Source organism: Sturnus vulgaris, chromosome Z (assembly GCF_052056855.1).
Source record: "Sturnus vulgaris isolate bStuVul1 chromosome Z, bStuVul1.hap1, whole genome shotgun sequence".
In the NCBI taxonomy this organism is placed as follows: domain Eukaryota; kingdom Metazoa; phylum Chordata; class Aves; order Passeriformes; family Sturnidae; genus Sturnus; species Sturnus vulgaris.
The window spans coordinates 27,767,392-27,782,629 of NC_142283.1; the positions used below are offsets into that span (position 1 = coordinate 27,767,392).

The window sequence follows — 15,238 nt, forward strand, 5'->3', positions numbered from 1 at the left end:
TGAACCTAATTGGTTTCACAGAACAGCAGGGTTGACCGACAAAATGTACCGGTGGAGGAGCACAGATGGCAGGCACTTCTACAAAACCTAGCTTAGGTACCAGTAGATTTATGACTGGAAAAGGTATGCTGTGCACAACCTAGATGTTAAAATCACTTTCACGCAAAGTTTCCATCTCAAAACTTCTCTCAGCTAGGAAGTTCATGACAAGTGGTATCCTTGATAGTATTTCTGCTGAACTCTATGGAATTCTAAATGTGTTTAAACACATAGTCTTTCTTCACTACCTGGAAAACGACACAGTAGGAATGAATACACTGTCTCTGCCATCATGAGTAAGAGCAACGATGATGCAAAATTAGTACCTCTTCTGGATTAGAAAGTATTAGACGGGAAGATTTTCATTATAAAAACATGACAGAGTTTTGCATTGCTGTGAGGACGCTACCATTGTCCTGATATGTACCATTCTGCTCTGTTCAAGAAAACATCTTCAATTAAACTCCAAACAGTAAGAAAACATTAACCTAAAGGTTCAAAAAATTGCTAAAATGAAGTGCTGTGACAGAAACCTAGATGCATTTTAGTATTTTTCCCCTCATGGAAACTTTTGGCCTATTTCATTTTTGATAAGAAAGCAATCAGAATTTTATTCTGGTACAAGGAATCACACATATATATAGATATATATATACACACACACACACACATACCCACCTACTTTCTAGCAGTAAGAGATAATTGAAAATGCTTACTAATATGGTATGAAATCAAGGAATTTACACGTATCTTTAAACCCAAATGCATACATAGTCATTTGTCTAAAATCTCGTAAGATTTTCCATCCTAAAAGCTGTTTTAAGACTTTAGAGTAGTATGATATAGAGAAAACAAAAATTATGCTTAAAAATGGCACCGTGATATCTTATAAGTACAAGATATTCAAACCTCATCACAGAATCCTGACAGGTGATCAGTCTATAAAGAAATCTTAAAATACAGAATTTTCATTCTAAAAGTACTTTAGTTGTTCATGTATGCAATTTCAGCATCAGACCCTAGTTAAAGAGGAAAGACCAGAAGCTTGTGTCAAAATGGCAACAGCCTGGAATCTTCTCTTGCTGCATAAACAAGAACTTACAGCGACGGTTACCAGTGAATGTTACATGTGAATTTGTCATTGAAAATCCATGCTGACTACAGGTGTTCATAGTCCCTCTGCCCTCTTTTAAGCATCCAAATAATTTGAGCATGACTTCATTATCTAATGTATAACAAAGTTTTCTGTTTGGTAACAGATGCAGATCCAACAAAGGGAGATAGCAGGAATATAATTTAGGAAAAAAATCAAAACAAACAAGTGGACTTCACCATAACTTCAACATAATACTATGTTAAAAATCAAGGTTAATGGAACAAGGAGAATGAAGGTTTCTAAGACAGTTCATTCACCAAATGAAACAGATAACTAAAACCCTTTTAAGGGTCCTTTCCAAACTTATGCTGTGATGCTACGAAATTAAACAGCAAATCTTCTACTCACCAGCAGCGCAGGCAGCTAACACCTTTTCGCTCTTGCACAGCTTTTTTGCTACAAGATGTGTACAGTTTCTGTATTTCTACCAAAACAAAACAACACATTTGTATCACTGGAAACATTTAAATTCTTTGTCTACTTATACACAACTAACCTATTGCACAGTCCTTTCTTCTAAGACTTGCACTTTTACTTCCAGCTCTAAACCTCTCTGCTGTATTGTAATGAACAATACCTTACTCTCTATAAAAACACAGTTCAGCTTGAACAGGCATTTGAACAGTGCCTTCTTCTCTTCTTTTTTAAATCCAGTTATTTGTATTATCCTTTTCTGGCTGTCACTTTCCATCTGTTGAAAGAAGAATGAAAAGGAAATATTAACACTCAAAGTACACACCATGAGAAGTTGCTTGCAAGGCCTGACTAGTAGTATCTACATATTTTCAAACAAAATAGGGAAACACACCAAAAGAAATGAACGCTAGCACACCACATTTTAAACTCTCACTGCCTGCCACAGCAAAGACACCTGAAGGGAGGTATGGGAGTAGCTCGAGACCCCCAAACCGGGCCGAGCCCCCAGGTCTGGCACCTTGGCTCCGCACCCAAATGCCCGGAGGTTCAGTCCTTCGAACCCCTCTCGGGGCAAACCCCATCACCGGGACACGCCACCGAGGTGCGGCGGGCTGGCGGCGGTCCCGGTCCGGAGGTGAAGAGCGAGCCGCCTTGGCTGCGGCGGGGTGCCCTCCAGCGCTCACGTACGGAGGCCACGGGAGCGGGCGCTCTTGCGGTGCTTATGGTGCCTCGGTTCGGTTCGGTCCGGTACGGTCCGATGTGATCCGGCCCGTCTCGGTGCCCGCCAGCAGCCGCAGACGGGCGAGTTCCCGCCTTCCCGCGCCCCGCCCCCGGATGTGGCGGAGCGGTCGTTCCGGGACGTTGTTACTGACGCTCCGCGGTCGCCGGGGCAGCCGGCGCTGAGCCGCAGAGAGATCCCGGCTGGGTAAGTGGCCCCCGTGGGGCTGCCCTTCCTCTTCCCTTACCTTGTCGCCGGGTGAGACAGGGATGCGGTCCGCTGTGGCCTCCTTCTCTCGTGTGCGGCACGGCAGGGCGCTGCGCAGTCCCGGGCTCCCAGGGGTCCGAGGCTCTGGCGGGCGCTGGCGGGCGCTGGCACCTGCAGCGCGAAGGCGGCGCCGGCGCTCCAGGCCTGGCTTCGTGGCGGAGCGGGAAGGGGCGGTCCTCCCTCAGAGCGAGAGGAGGTGATCCCCTCGAGGCGCGGGGAGGCAGGAGCAGGCTGAGGGCGGATGGCGAGCTGGGAAACGCGCTGACCCTCTCTCGGAGCCTGGAAATTCCCGTCGCTGTCGCTCGGCAGAAGTAAAATTGTAGAAGGCCGTCTGGCAGGGGTGTGTGTCACTCTGTATGCAAAACTGAAGTGTGTTACCTCTGGAACAGACTTGGCTGTAAGAGTCAGGAAAGGATCCAGGGATCTCTGACCCTCAGAACCATTTTCTCAGTGTGTGAGACAAACTTTTGAAAGTTTCAAAGCCTCGTGATGCATGGCCCTCGTAGGGCAGGTGAGCAGGTAGTGCTGCAGCTAGACAGTCAAGCCACATATTTTTGGGATGCTCTTTTCTGCCCTGTTGGTGGAGGGAAGGCATTCCTGCCCCTCTGATCAAGTTGGCACAGAGTTTTTGTTATGAGAGTCAAGGCGTGATTTTTTTCTCAATTAGAAAGCAATATGAAGACATCAAAATAATACTCATCTTGTACCTCAAGCACTCAGTGCAGAATTTAGAAATGCAGAAATGCCATGATTTGCTGTTTGTGAATCTTTTTTTCGATATCCCACTCTTTATTTTGGTCTCTTCTGTATTTGAGAGATGACTTTTGACTCTTTCTCTGTCGTGTAATGTACTTAACGGATATTGCACAAGAAATCCGTTGATGCTTCTTAGCAAATAAAAGTAGCTTTGTCGAAGACTTCTATTCGGCTTTTCTACAGTTTGAGAGTAGAATGTATGCATTCAAGGAAAAAAAAAGAAAAGATGGTTGAAATGCCTCTTTAGAGAACTGAATTGTGGGCAATTCAACTTTTTTTCCCGTTTTGTCTGGCACATAAAATAGTGTGGAGTCAAAATAACTGAGATTGCAAACATTTCACATCTATTTTTTCTTCAAAAGGCATTGTTACCAAAATGTAGCTTTAAGAAATTAAGTTTTTAAACCATTATTTCCGTGATGTTTGCTAAGTTGAGAATTCACTTACTCCCCGATTCTATTATTTGGTTCATTAAAAGTCTAAAATATTTTCTTCCTTTCCGTCCTTGTTATGATATCATTATGGTAGCTAAGTGTCTCTTATGTCTCATAGGTCTCATAGGGAGCAGGGTTTTTAACTGATGTATTTTTAAGTTCCTCTAGGTTTCCTTTAGTGTGTTTGTCAAATATACAATTCAGTTGCTCAGTATTATAAATTACGTTTAAACAGTTTGTCTCTGGGTTTTTAATTGTATCTACTTTTACACATTCTCTTCTACAGTATCTGTGACAAGTTTTATAAAATTTAGGAAGTGATTTTCAGTGCTACACACATGGTATTTGACTTAATTACATTTTAAGGATGATCAAGAATGGCTATGGAGCTCTCATCTCCAGTTCATTAAGAAGCCAAGATGAGGAAAAGAAATATTTATTTTCCTCTATCACAGAAAGATTTTATTTGCAGTATATCAGGTGTCCATCTCTTTCAGACCTCCTTCATTAATTTTATTACACTGCTCTAGCTTTCTACCTTATACTTTTTATTTCCTTTTTGTCCTATGCATATTTATATTACCACCATGTCTTCTGCCTTGAAATTTCTCTTCCTAAGTTTCCCACAGATAGCTATTTTACTTCACACAGTTATCCTTCTTCAGGCCTTATTGGCGCTGATGCTTTTTATTTTATCACTGTTCCTCCTTGTCTGTAAATCTCAGCTTGTTTCTTAAAGCCTCTACCACTTTTTCCTTAACTTTGCAAGTTAGGGTTTCTTTTTTTTTGTTCAGTCTTTGCGTGTATTATTTGTCCTTCATAAGCCTTTTAACTTCCTGTGTTGAAAATTTTATGTAATTACTTACACATTTTGAGAATGATAAAATCCATGCAAAAACATCTTTTCCATTGTGAAGTATAAACTGACAGATTTTTTTTATTAGTGGAAGATATTTTGTAATATGTGCTTAAAATACTTGCCATCATGCAAACAAGATTATCAGTTAACTGATTAACTGACCTAGTAAAATTATTCATTGGAGCTTTTTTCCTATGTCTCAGCGTAACATGTATACTTTTTAAATGATACGCACAATGCAATAGGCAAACATTTAGTAGTCACAGCTTTGCAAAAAAACAATCCTGAAACTACACTGAAAAATCAGTCATAAAATCTAAAGCAGTATGAAGTATCTCCACACTGCCTTCCTGTGGATAAAAGTCTAACTTTATGCCACTTAAAGTCCATTTTTTTCTTACATACGAAGCACTGTCTCTGGCTTCTTGAAACTGAAGGAATTTAAATTTTCTTCTGTAGTGATAAGGGATTACAGGGAATAGAAATAATGCAATATAAATCCACAGAAGCTACAGGAGCTTCTTAGTAGTAATCATCTTTCCATAAACATACCTGTAGTTTCTTTCATGAGCTAAAGAATCTAGGAAAGGCAGAGCAAGCATTGTGAAAATTGCTGCTTTTCTTCAAGCCGTACTGATTGTATAAACCCTCCATTGTCGTAACTTAATTCTTATTTTTAAAAACATCTTCATGTTCTTCTCAGGACATATCCTTTGTGTTTCTTTCATGTAACCATTTTTGTTCCAAAGAACATTTATTTTTATGACTATTATAAGCTCAGCCCATCTTCTCATCTCCTTGCATTCATGTATCTGCCTTTCTGCCAGCTCACTTTCTGTTAATGTATGTCAGCGAGTCAGTGTTAATGGACAAATGTAGAGAGCACAGAATAGTGTTCAGCAACTTGTTCAGTAACTCTTCTGTACATGAGTCTATGTGTATTAGTTCACTTAGTAATGAATTAGTGTACTGCTTTTTTAAGTGTACTTTCAGTCTCTCACGTCTTGGACTGAGGTTTTGGTTGTTTGTTTCTTTTAAAATATGGGTATGAAATGGATTTATTTTGCATTTAATACTTAACTTTCCTACCACATAAAGTTCAAGTTTCTTTTCATTGTCTGACATGAGTTAATCTATTGCTGCTTCTTAGACCTTCTTAATCATATTACTGCTCTTCTGTCCTGTCCTAAATGCGCTGTATAACTGCCTGGAATACTTAATTAGCCTAGTTTCCCCAGTGACCTTCTAATAATATTTTTTCCTACTTAGGAGATCCATTCTGATATGATCAGCAGTTTTTCATTCATCAAAGTCCTTTCAGCTTCTGTAAAATGCATTTTCCTTGTCTTTTGGTATTTTGTTCTTCTCTAAGTAACTGCATTTAAAATGGTAAGTGTAGGTAATGCTAGAAGATATTGTAAATTTTTGCTAATGATTGAATATTGTTAACTACACTCTGTGTATACTATGAATATTCCAGATGGTTTCTTCTCTGCAATAGCATATCTCTCCCTCCAGTTTTATTTCTGACTAGGCAACTGCCAACAGCATGCCCAGAAAGCAGATAAACATGTACTCTGGCTCACAGACATTAGAAAATCAAGTTTGACATGATATAGCCAGTGGGGTAATGTGTTACATGTACACTTTTTACGTTCTCTGCACTTCACCGTAGGTCAGTATAGCAGGAAAAGGTAGACATGATTGTGGATGGAAGAAGGACAAAAATACTGAAAAGAAGTTAGGAGAAAGTATGGCATGAATTATTATAGGGTAGATAAAGAAGGTGCAACAAGAGCGAGAAAGTATCAAAGTACCCTACTGAAGATTTTCCACTGGTCCACAGGGCACCATTTGTAGACAAGGCACCGTTGGGTTGTTTGTTTTCTATAAAAGAGCTGAGCAGCTATTAGTTGCTATAAAGTTGTTTGTTGTAAAGGCATGTCAGTCTTGAAAGGCAAAGAGTCACAAGCGTTAAAGTCCATGCTAAAAGTTTTTGGCGTAGAGTCCTAAATAGAAGTAAAGTCCCAGTTAGAAGTAGAAGCTGCTTCTGTCAAGGTCCCTGGAGAGCCGATGTTGCTGCTACAACTCCTGTCTTCTTTGGGCGATGGCGGTGAGGAGAGAGAAGAAAAGCGAGAGGACAAGAGCAAGTGTATCTCTCCCCAGTGCATGGATTCTTATACACAAATTACCCAATAAGCTAAAAACCTGAACCATTTCTTCTTGACCTATTAGAATTCTAGTTTCTTAGCATGCCACCTTACATATAAACTACACATATGGTCTATCTTGTTCTATCTAAAAAATATAAGCAATATTTTTACTATAGTTTAAATATGTCTAAAACTATATTATTGGAATCTCCATGGAAACTTGTTTTCAACGCTAATATCTAGGACTGTTTTTCAGCTTTCACTGAGAAATCAGAAAAGCCTTTGTTTTCCTGAGTGGAACACCCTAGAGAATGTTCTGGGTTTTTATCAATATGTAACTAGAATATAAGATTGCAACATATGGGTGTCAGACATGGATTTGCTACTTAAGGTAGCAAAGATGCATAGAATGGGATGGTTAGAAAAGACCTTAAAGGTTATCTAATTTCAACCCACTACAAGCTCCCTTTTAAACATTAGAAGACTATTATAAGGTTTGTCCAGGGCATTCTCATCTCCACTCTCAACAGGTCCATGCCCTACTAATGTTGGGGGTCACAGAGATGGACTCAGTGCTCCAGGTAGGGTCTCACTGGGGCTGAGTTGAAGTTTGAGCAGTTAACAGAGGATCATAGAGGTTCTTTGTAACTGTTGAGTTGTCCCATAAGGTGGAACACATGTTCATGCTTGCTCACCTGCAGGTAACTCTTCCCCTGTTTTGGTGGTGCAGAGCTTAAACATCACGACTGTTCCATATACATGTAATGACAGTATGGCAGGAGAGGGGAAAAAATGGGAAAAGAGCAGGATGAGGATTAATGCAGAGACTAATTAGGAAAATTTTATGTTGTAGCATGGTGGACATAGATGTCATTAATCTTCTGAGGTAAATGGTAATTGCTGTCTAATGTGGTAAATACAACCTGACAAAAGATAGCCAGGTTTTTGTCTGCAGATCCGCCTTCCCCCGCCTCCAACACACAACACCTCCCTTTTGATTGTCTCTGATAGACAATTTGATTTGTCCTAAGATAAAAACATGTGGTGGGAATTGTCCTAAGGTAAGAACACTAGGTAGGAATTGCAGGAGGAATTGCATGGTTGCATAATTGTTGTATTCCAGGCATGGGAGAGCTCTGATCATGTGAGTGACTTTGATGCACCTTGGCCTGCAAAAGGGTATAAAACCTTGCTGGAGACTGGGCAGTCTGGTCTCCTGAGCTTGCAGGCAGCTTCTGGGTGAAACGTCTTCCCCTGCTGCCCAGCAGGGATGCCTGCAGGGTATGTCCAACCTAAAGGCAGGGAAAACTCACTTTCAGAGGTTTGAGTAAAAAAGCAGTGAGATCCAGCCACCTAGAGAGATAAAATCCTGAAATAGTTCAATAGGTACTTGGTTGCTTTGTAACTGTGCATTCTGTAAGGCCAAAGACTGTAAACCTGTATGTTTCTAGCCAATCCTCTGATATTACAACCCTTTAGACCCAGTTATATTATATACTGGATTGACAAATTTATATACTGTATTAGCATTAATTTTAATCATAGTCATCCAGATAATCACTGTTATATATCTCATGCCTGACCGAGAGTCTTCTCTCTGCTGCGCTGCTTTGAGTGGCGTAGTTGGCAGGATGACTTAATCAGGCATATTGAGCAGAACATTTGCACACCTTTAGAAGAAAATTTGTGTATTCAAGCATAAAGAACTAGAAATGGACAGTTTGTTGTCTCTCAAAGAACTTTTACAGTAAATTAGTCTTTCCTTTAATGAAGTGTCCTTTATTAAGAAACTTTGATTTTTTTAGTTTTCAGTTTCTGTAGTTTAGAATTTCTTTGGATATGTTATTAGTGGAATTTAATCATAAGTTGTGTATATTTAGTCCTCAAAAGCATCCTTTTTCACTTTATTGTTTAGATATTTAGTGAAGTTCCTGCACTGTCGTTTGATTTTTAAAGACCTCTGTGATAGGAGTAATCTCAAGATAAGAATTTAAATGTTCTCACAGGCAACAATATTCTGAGATGGAATTTGATCAGGCTTTGACTTGTTAAGTATTTTTGCTTTTGGAAGATGGCTCTCATGGACTATGCTTCAAATACCAGCTCTGCTGCATATATGGACCTTATTGTAGTCTTTAGTTTCTGTACCAATTTTGATCTTTGCCTGAAACTCCAAATAATATATTTGGCAATTCTTCCTTTTATAACTAAATATGTCATCTAGCCATCAGCTCTCAGATGTGCCTCATCTTCTCTCTTGCAGAATTCAATTCAATATCAAATCTACGTTATCTCAGTAGTAATGGAAACTGCTGCCAGAGTGTTACTCTGTTGTACTCAGTAATCTCTATTTCTCTTAATAGTAAAATTTTATGTTTGATAAAGCTGAAACTCTTTATACATTGTTGCTTAATTTTATTCCTCTTTAGTTAATATGGGTGAAATAATCAGCTTACAATTTCAGTGTTAGCAAATAAGCTAGTTATTTAACTTGTCCAAACTTGTTGAAGGTATTGAACTTCAATGCAAAAACATTCGTGGTCTGAAAAGGGAACACTGACAAAATCATTCAAAAGAAAAAAGAGGAATAATTTATGAAAGGAACTGTAGCTAATGATGCCATCCAGTTGCTTTAAAGTGCTTCTACCTCAACTTTAATGAATTAGATTTGTCAACAGCATATGTTTTATGCACTACTTCTAATGAAGTGGCATACTAGCACTACAGTGTACTTTGAGGTTTATTCCATCAAAGCTTTTTGCTGTCATAAAGTAGACCTTTTTAAATAATAGATACTAAAAACTACATTTAAATAACATTAAGGTTGTGACACAAACACCAAATGACAAACTTCAGGCAATTCAAAGTTAGGGCTGACAACTTGTCATTACCTTGCATTGTCATTTTTTTTTTTAAAAAAAAAAAAGCAGCATCCTTGCATGATTTAAGGATTGAATGTCAGAGTAACTTTAAATTTCTTGGCTTTTGTGGGCTGGAGTTAGAACCTTACTGTCTTTTTATACAGAGGTTTTTTTGTTGTTTTGTTTTGGGATTTATTGTTGGGTTTTTTGGGGGTTTTTTGTTTTGTTTTGTTTTTGTTTTTTTTCATATCCTCTGTTTTCAGAAAAATAATAAAAGCAATGGAAACAGTACAGGCTTTGTTTTCTTTGTTTTTAGTATAAAGCACAGATGTAAGAGTATTGGTCAAAGAAGAGGGGCTATCCTGTTGTGAAAATTACATGCTGTTTTTTCAAACCTCCTTTGCTTTTTCTCTTTGCTTTCTATGTAACTTATGAGTTATAGGAACTTTAGTCCTGGAGTACTTTAGCTGAAACCCCATAAATTATTGATAATTCCTAATTATTTTCCACCTAAAGAACCACTTTTTTATTGAACCCTACTACCTAAACCAGAAAGCCTTGTTACAAGATTTTAAATTATTTTAAAGATTTTAAATTACTTTAAAATTAATTTTAAAATATGTGAAACAAAAGCTGATGAACAGGGGAGTTTCTGATATTTTTTACATATGCTTTCCCAATTTGTGGCTGTTAAATGTAATAGAATTTTCTGTTCAGGTATCTTAGCGTGCATGTGTAAACACAGTCCTTTCCTTTCCTCTGTAGAGATGATTTCTCAAGGTCTGTAAGTGTAATGCAGGCAATCTATTATTTTCATCATCATTTCGTCAACTTAATCTAGCATAAACTGGTACTTCTGCCAAGTTGTCAGGCCTGCAGCCGTCACTCACTTCTGCCCCATGCCACCATCAGTGCTCATGCAGCTGCCTGGTAAATAGGGATAAATGGGCTTGCACGGGCTAAGTGGCTGGTACAGAAGGTTGGTAGGATCCTGTGAAAAAAGGGTCAGAAAATGTGGTCTCTCATTAAAAACTTGTCTGAATCTCTTTTCCCAGTACAGTCAATCAATTTCTCACCGTTCTTTTTATTGTGTTGCTATTAGCATGTAATAGTACCAAAACTAATTTGAATAAGAAGTTGTGATCATTCCAAGAAGAATTGGTTTAGAGAGCTAAATCATCTATTAGTACAGATAAGTGGATTGTCTGAAATCAGAGTAGTAGTCTCTACAATGTTTTAGATTCTTAAGATGCCACTTAACTAGGTGCATGTAAGTTATGTCAGGTAATGTAAATATAGGGAATGATGAGGAATACGACCCTCTGTGCTTATACTGTAATAAACTTATCCCTGGTGCACACTGTGATAGAGGAAAAAATGGAAAAATCATTCTGGTCTGCCTTGATACTAAAAATCAAATTATTTGTTAAATACCCTTGCTTGATATACACTTGCGGAACTATTGACTTTTCATTCTTTTATTTGGAACAAACTTAAAGTTTCTGAGTAATGTTAAGCTCCAAAGATTAGCATAAGGGTGTTGTGATATCACTTATTAGCAGCTTACATAGGAAAAATGTCATTTCAATAAATGCTACCTCACTTTTCTATCTTCAAACACTTCTTTATTCAGAATATGTTCATTAATTTGTTTTCTCTTTGGATATTTTGGGTTTGCTTATAATGTCCTTCAGACTGCTTCATGGTGGGGTACCAGTGAAGGGAATCTTGGTTTGCGGCCGCTTGCTGTTGGCTGGGTCACAAGCATAATTTATCTTACAGGTTAAAGGAATAGAATTGAATCTCTGGTTCACAGTGGAACTAGAGCTAGAAGCTATAGAAATAGATTTGATGGCAACTCATGCCTCTGAAGGATATTCTGCTAAGGTTATTGCTTTATTATTCGTTAGTTATTACAGATTTAGACAGTTAAAAAAGATATAGAGTAAATCCTAAAAATTTGACTGTAATATAGATTTCTTCCTTGACTCTTATGTGGCTTATTTTTTTAAGTTGTAATATTCTTTGCAATAATATAAGGAAAAAGAAATTTGTTAAAATGTTAGTGTGACGTTGGGAAAAAAAAATTACTCCTTTAGTTTGTGATGCTCTCCTGTCTTTCTTTAAACTTGAAATGTAATCTTCCTTAAAAAAGCCCAAAAATTGATTTTTAGTTTTTAGTGAAGTTCTGTTGTGATGTAATAGGCAAGCACAGTGCACATTATTTACCCTGTAGTTCCACTTCTTGGCCGATTGCCCAAGTCTTGTAATTATGTAAGAAATAATACATAGTGCATGGTGCTCAATTACAAGGTATTTATGAACACTTACCCTCTTAATCATGAAACCAAAGGCTAAGTGGCGTTGGCACTAAAGAATCTAATATAAATTTTATAGTAGTTTTTTTAAGATAGAGGGGAGGAAGCCCTTTCTGCATCACAAAACTCTTTCTGCATCTTTCCTTTTTGTATAGTAATTCATGACCTGGTCTGGTTCCAAATAATGACTTCTTTTTCCCAGTGTGAATGCATTTAGTAATGATTAATTCTCTCCCTTTTTGTGCTCTTGCCACTATCATATCTTGAAATAATATTCTTGACGCAGCATCTTCCCAGAAGAAATGGCTGAATGTATTAGAATGATCTCTGAGTATTCTTGAACCGTACTCATGTGGCATTTCCATGGCACATGTAGTAAATAGTATAAAGGTAAATGAACTTCACCATGAATACAGAATGTTTCTTTCATGAGCTGGCAGCTGTGAGACTGTTGCTCTATGATAAGGAGCTTCAGGCTGGAGCTTAAAAGTATTGTTTAAGATGTCTTTGATAAGAAGGCAGTTCCTTTCACTGTAACTATTCCTTTGTTTTTCTTTCATTCTTCTTCAATAGCAATGGAAAAATATTGTGGAATAAATATTCTTTAAAATTGCCACTTGATTATGTATCCTTTTGCTTTTGTAGCATCATAATGGTTGGGATGACATGTACTTCCTGCGAAGCAATAATGATGTAAGATCTTATAATGTAAGTTATCAAATAACAAAACTGAATTGTAATATGGAGAGGGTAGTCTGGGATGATAAAGGTTACTACTGTGAAACTAGGTGGAAAAATTATTTATATATGATTTGTGAATTAGTGAGAAGGCTCTGTCTTAAGATTTGTTTTTATCCTCCCTAGTTTCCCTGAAAACTAATTAGACACAGGGTGTAGTTTTCTGCTATTAGTCTGATTATCACTAACTAGTTGTGGTGTAGACCTACGTTCATGTCGGTCAGTATATTTGTACTTTAATGTAGTATTCTACAGATGCCTCTCATATCTTCTATTTTTATTCATTTCAGTAGTATTTAAACCCTAAATCATATCTAATTGGTGGGGTTTTTAATGTATAAAGCTACTTGGCAGCAGTCATGAGCTCTTCTCTGAATATAAACTGATAATTAACTAGAAGTCAAGTCATAGTCAGGGCTAAGCACTTCACATAAAGAGGCTTAAATCAATGTCCTTTTAATTAAAACTGACAATACCATTGCTCTGTGTGTTGTATTTTTTTTCCCTCCTTAAAGTGATCTTTTGATCATATACTTTCTTAAGGGTAAAACATACAGATCAATCTGATGCAGGCATGTGGTAGAATCAATATACTGCTGAGCATCAAGATTGTGCTTTAACTAGATCTGCTAAAGGAGAACGTTAAGCTTCTGAAACTCTTTCTCTTTACTAGGAAGAAAACCAAATTTAGAAGGCAAGTAGGAAGATGTCTAGCCACGAAGATGAGTGAGTCTTCATGAAGAGCCAGTTGCCAGCCCAAACTGCTGAAAGAGGGCTATAAGGCTTCTGTATTAGTAGAAAGCATAATTCTCCTGCTGTGGAACTTCAAACACATTTATGCGTATGTCTCTGCATTTTGTTGTGATTTTACAGTTCTATCAAAGATGGGCTTTTATTGTTTTGGTGCATACTGACTAGTTGTCAAAGAATATTTTAAAATGGCTTTGATTAGACTTAAATTAAGTCCATGCATGGGACAATCGTATGTGATATTTGAACAAATACTTCACATGAGTCTTCTGATGGGAAGCATCTTAGTTATTATGTTTTCTTTTTTCATAGCTAGTAGCATTTCAAAACCTGATTACAACTTTCAGCTGAAATACCAAAAGCAACAGACTCGGATAATTAGAGACCGGTGTGTCTATGTGAAGAAAATATTTTGTATTAAAATGTATTATGCTTTGATTAATCATGTAAACTTAAAACATAATGCTAATTATACAATACTCTGCCTCATCAGAGAAATCAATTAATTTTAAATTGATACAGGTGAAGCAGAGTGTTATGTTCTTGAGCTTACTTGGAGGACAAGCCAACAGAATGGAAAATGGTTACAGATGACATCCTTCTGCAGAATTTCTTTTCCTTGAATATATTTCCTGTTGTCAAATGCTAACCTTTTTTAGACTGTTGGTAGTGTCATTGAATATAAATTTGTCCTCCTTGAAATTCTGATTTGTATTACACTGTTAGGAACAGTCATTTGGTCGATCTTAGAAATGTAAAATGATCTTGAAACATCTTATGAGATCTACTAAGTTGAAATTATTTGTATCATCTTTTTCTTAAATCAGCTGATGACATGTTATTGTCATTTCTTGCAAATTTTTTTTTCCTCAAAACTGCTGGATTTTTAAACTCAATTACAGTTATTGGTTTGCTAATCCTGTGAGTCAATCTACGCTGAACAAGAAGCTTATCTGAAACCCTTGGCAGCTTCAGTGAAAATTAAAAAGCATGCTTTACTACAGAGATTGTCAAGAGTGAAAATAATATTTGTCCAGTCGGACAGCTTGCTTTTGTAGTCACTAAATGAAAGTTGAGATTCTGTCTCTTCCTTGAAAGCTTCTGTGTCAAGAAGGTAATTTGGGCTGTTTGTGGTTTGACAGGGATTATTAAAATCAGATGAAGTGAAGGGAAGGAAGTGTGAGAAAGCAAAATTGACAATGACACCCTCTATTATTTGCAGCTTGGATCATGATGACTATGTTGATATGATAGATTCTAAATGTTAGTTTCACTGTGGAGATATATTAACCAGCAAATACAGTAAAATGCAGTTAGAGATTATTTTTCTGACTTAAGAGAATGCCATCCGACATTTATTTTCACTGGGAAATTTGGGAGGGGGAGTGTAGCAGAAAATGAAAGATTAGAGGGGGAAACAGAAGAGAAAAGAGAGTGGTTCAGAAAGAACTTAGTTTTTTCCATTGTGATTTGATTTCTCTCTTTTTTATCTTTTCTTCGTTTTGTTTTGAATTTATACAGCTTGCTAGTATACTTCAGAGAGAATAAAACTGAGACTTAAGAATTGGTGGAACAAATTAAATTTCTTTTTGCATTGACTTGAATTTGGTGAGTTTTTTTGCATTAATAGTTTTGCTTAAAGTTAGCTCAAGTCAGATTGCTATTTCACATCAATTTTTCATGACTTGCATCTCATATGCTATTTTTAAATAGTGGTATTTTCTGCCACTTTGAGATAAATAATTAAGAAACATAAATTACTGCAATATTCA

At 37.2% G+C, this 15,238-nt stretch overlaps 2 protein-coding genes across 11 annotated transcripts in view; one reads left to right on the plus strand and one right to left on the minus strand.

Moving 5' to 3' along the window:
• The window catches only part of SLF1 (SMC5/6 complex localization factor 1), a 34,033-nt gene extending 31,354 nt beyond the window's left edge, over window positions 1-2,679 (minus strand). For 2 of the 5 annotated variants that reach the window (XM_088156366.1, XM_014883560.2), the window contains exons 1-3: window positions 2,300-2,437; window positions 1,773-1,886; window positions 1,544-1,619 (exon numbers count right to left, since the gene is read on the minus strand). In XM_088156366.1, the coding sequence (XP_088012492.1) occupies window positions 1,544-1,619; window positions 1,773-1,886 (190 nt within the window). In that variant the 5' untranslated portion in view covers window positions 2,300-2,437. Of the gene's footprint in view, window positions 1-1,543; window positions 1,620-1,772; window positions 2,027-2,299; window positions 2,438-2,577 lie in introns of those variants that run through there. The other 3 variants (XM_014883561.2, XM_088156365.1, XM_088156367.1) reach the window with 3 other exon arrangements.
• The window catches only part of KIAA0825 (KIAA0825 ortholog), a 243,702-nt gene continuing 230,915 nt past the window's right edge, over window positions 2,452-15,238 (plus strand). For 2 of the 6 annotated variants that reach the window (XM_088156364.1, XM_088156363.1), the window contains exons 1-3: window positions 2,452-2,537; window positions 12,624-12,686; window positions 13,390-15,074. The gene's annotated coding sequence lies outside the window, so the exon portion shown is untranslated. The remainder of the gene's footprint in view (window positions 2,538-12,623; window positions 12,687-13,389; window positions 15,075-15,238) is intronic. The other 4 variants (XM_088156359.1, XM_088156360.1, XM_088156361.1 and 1 more) reach the window with 4 other exon arrangements.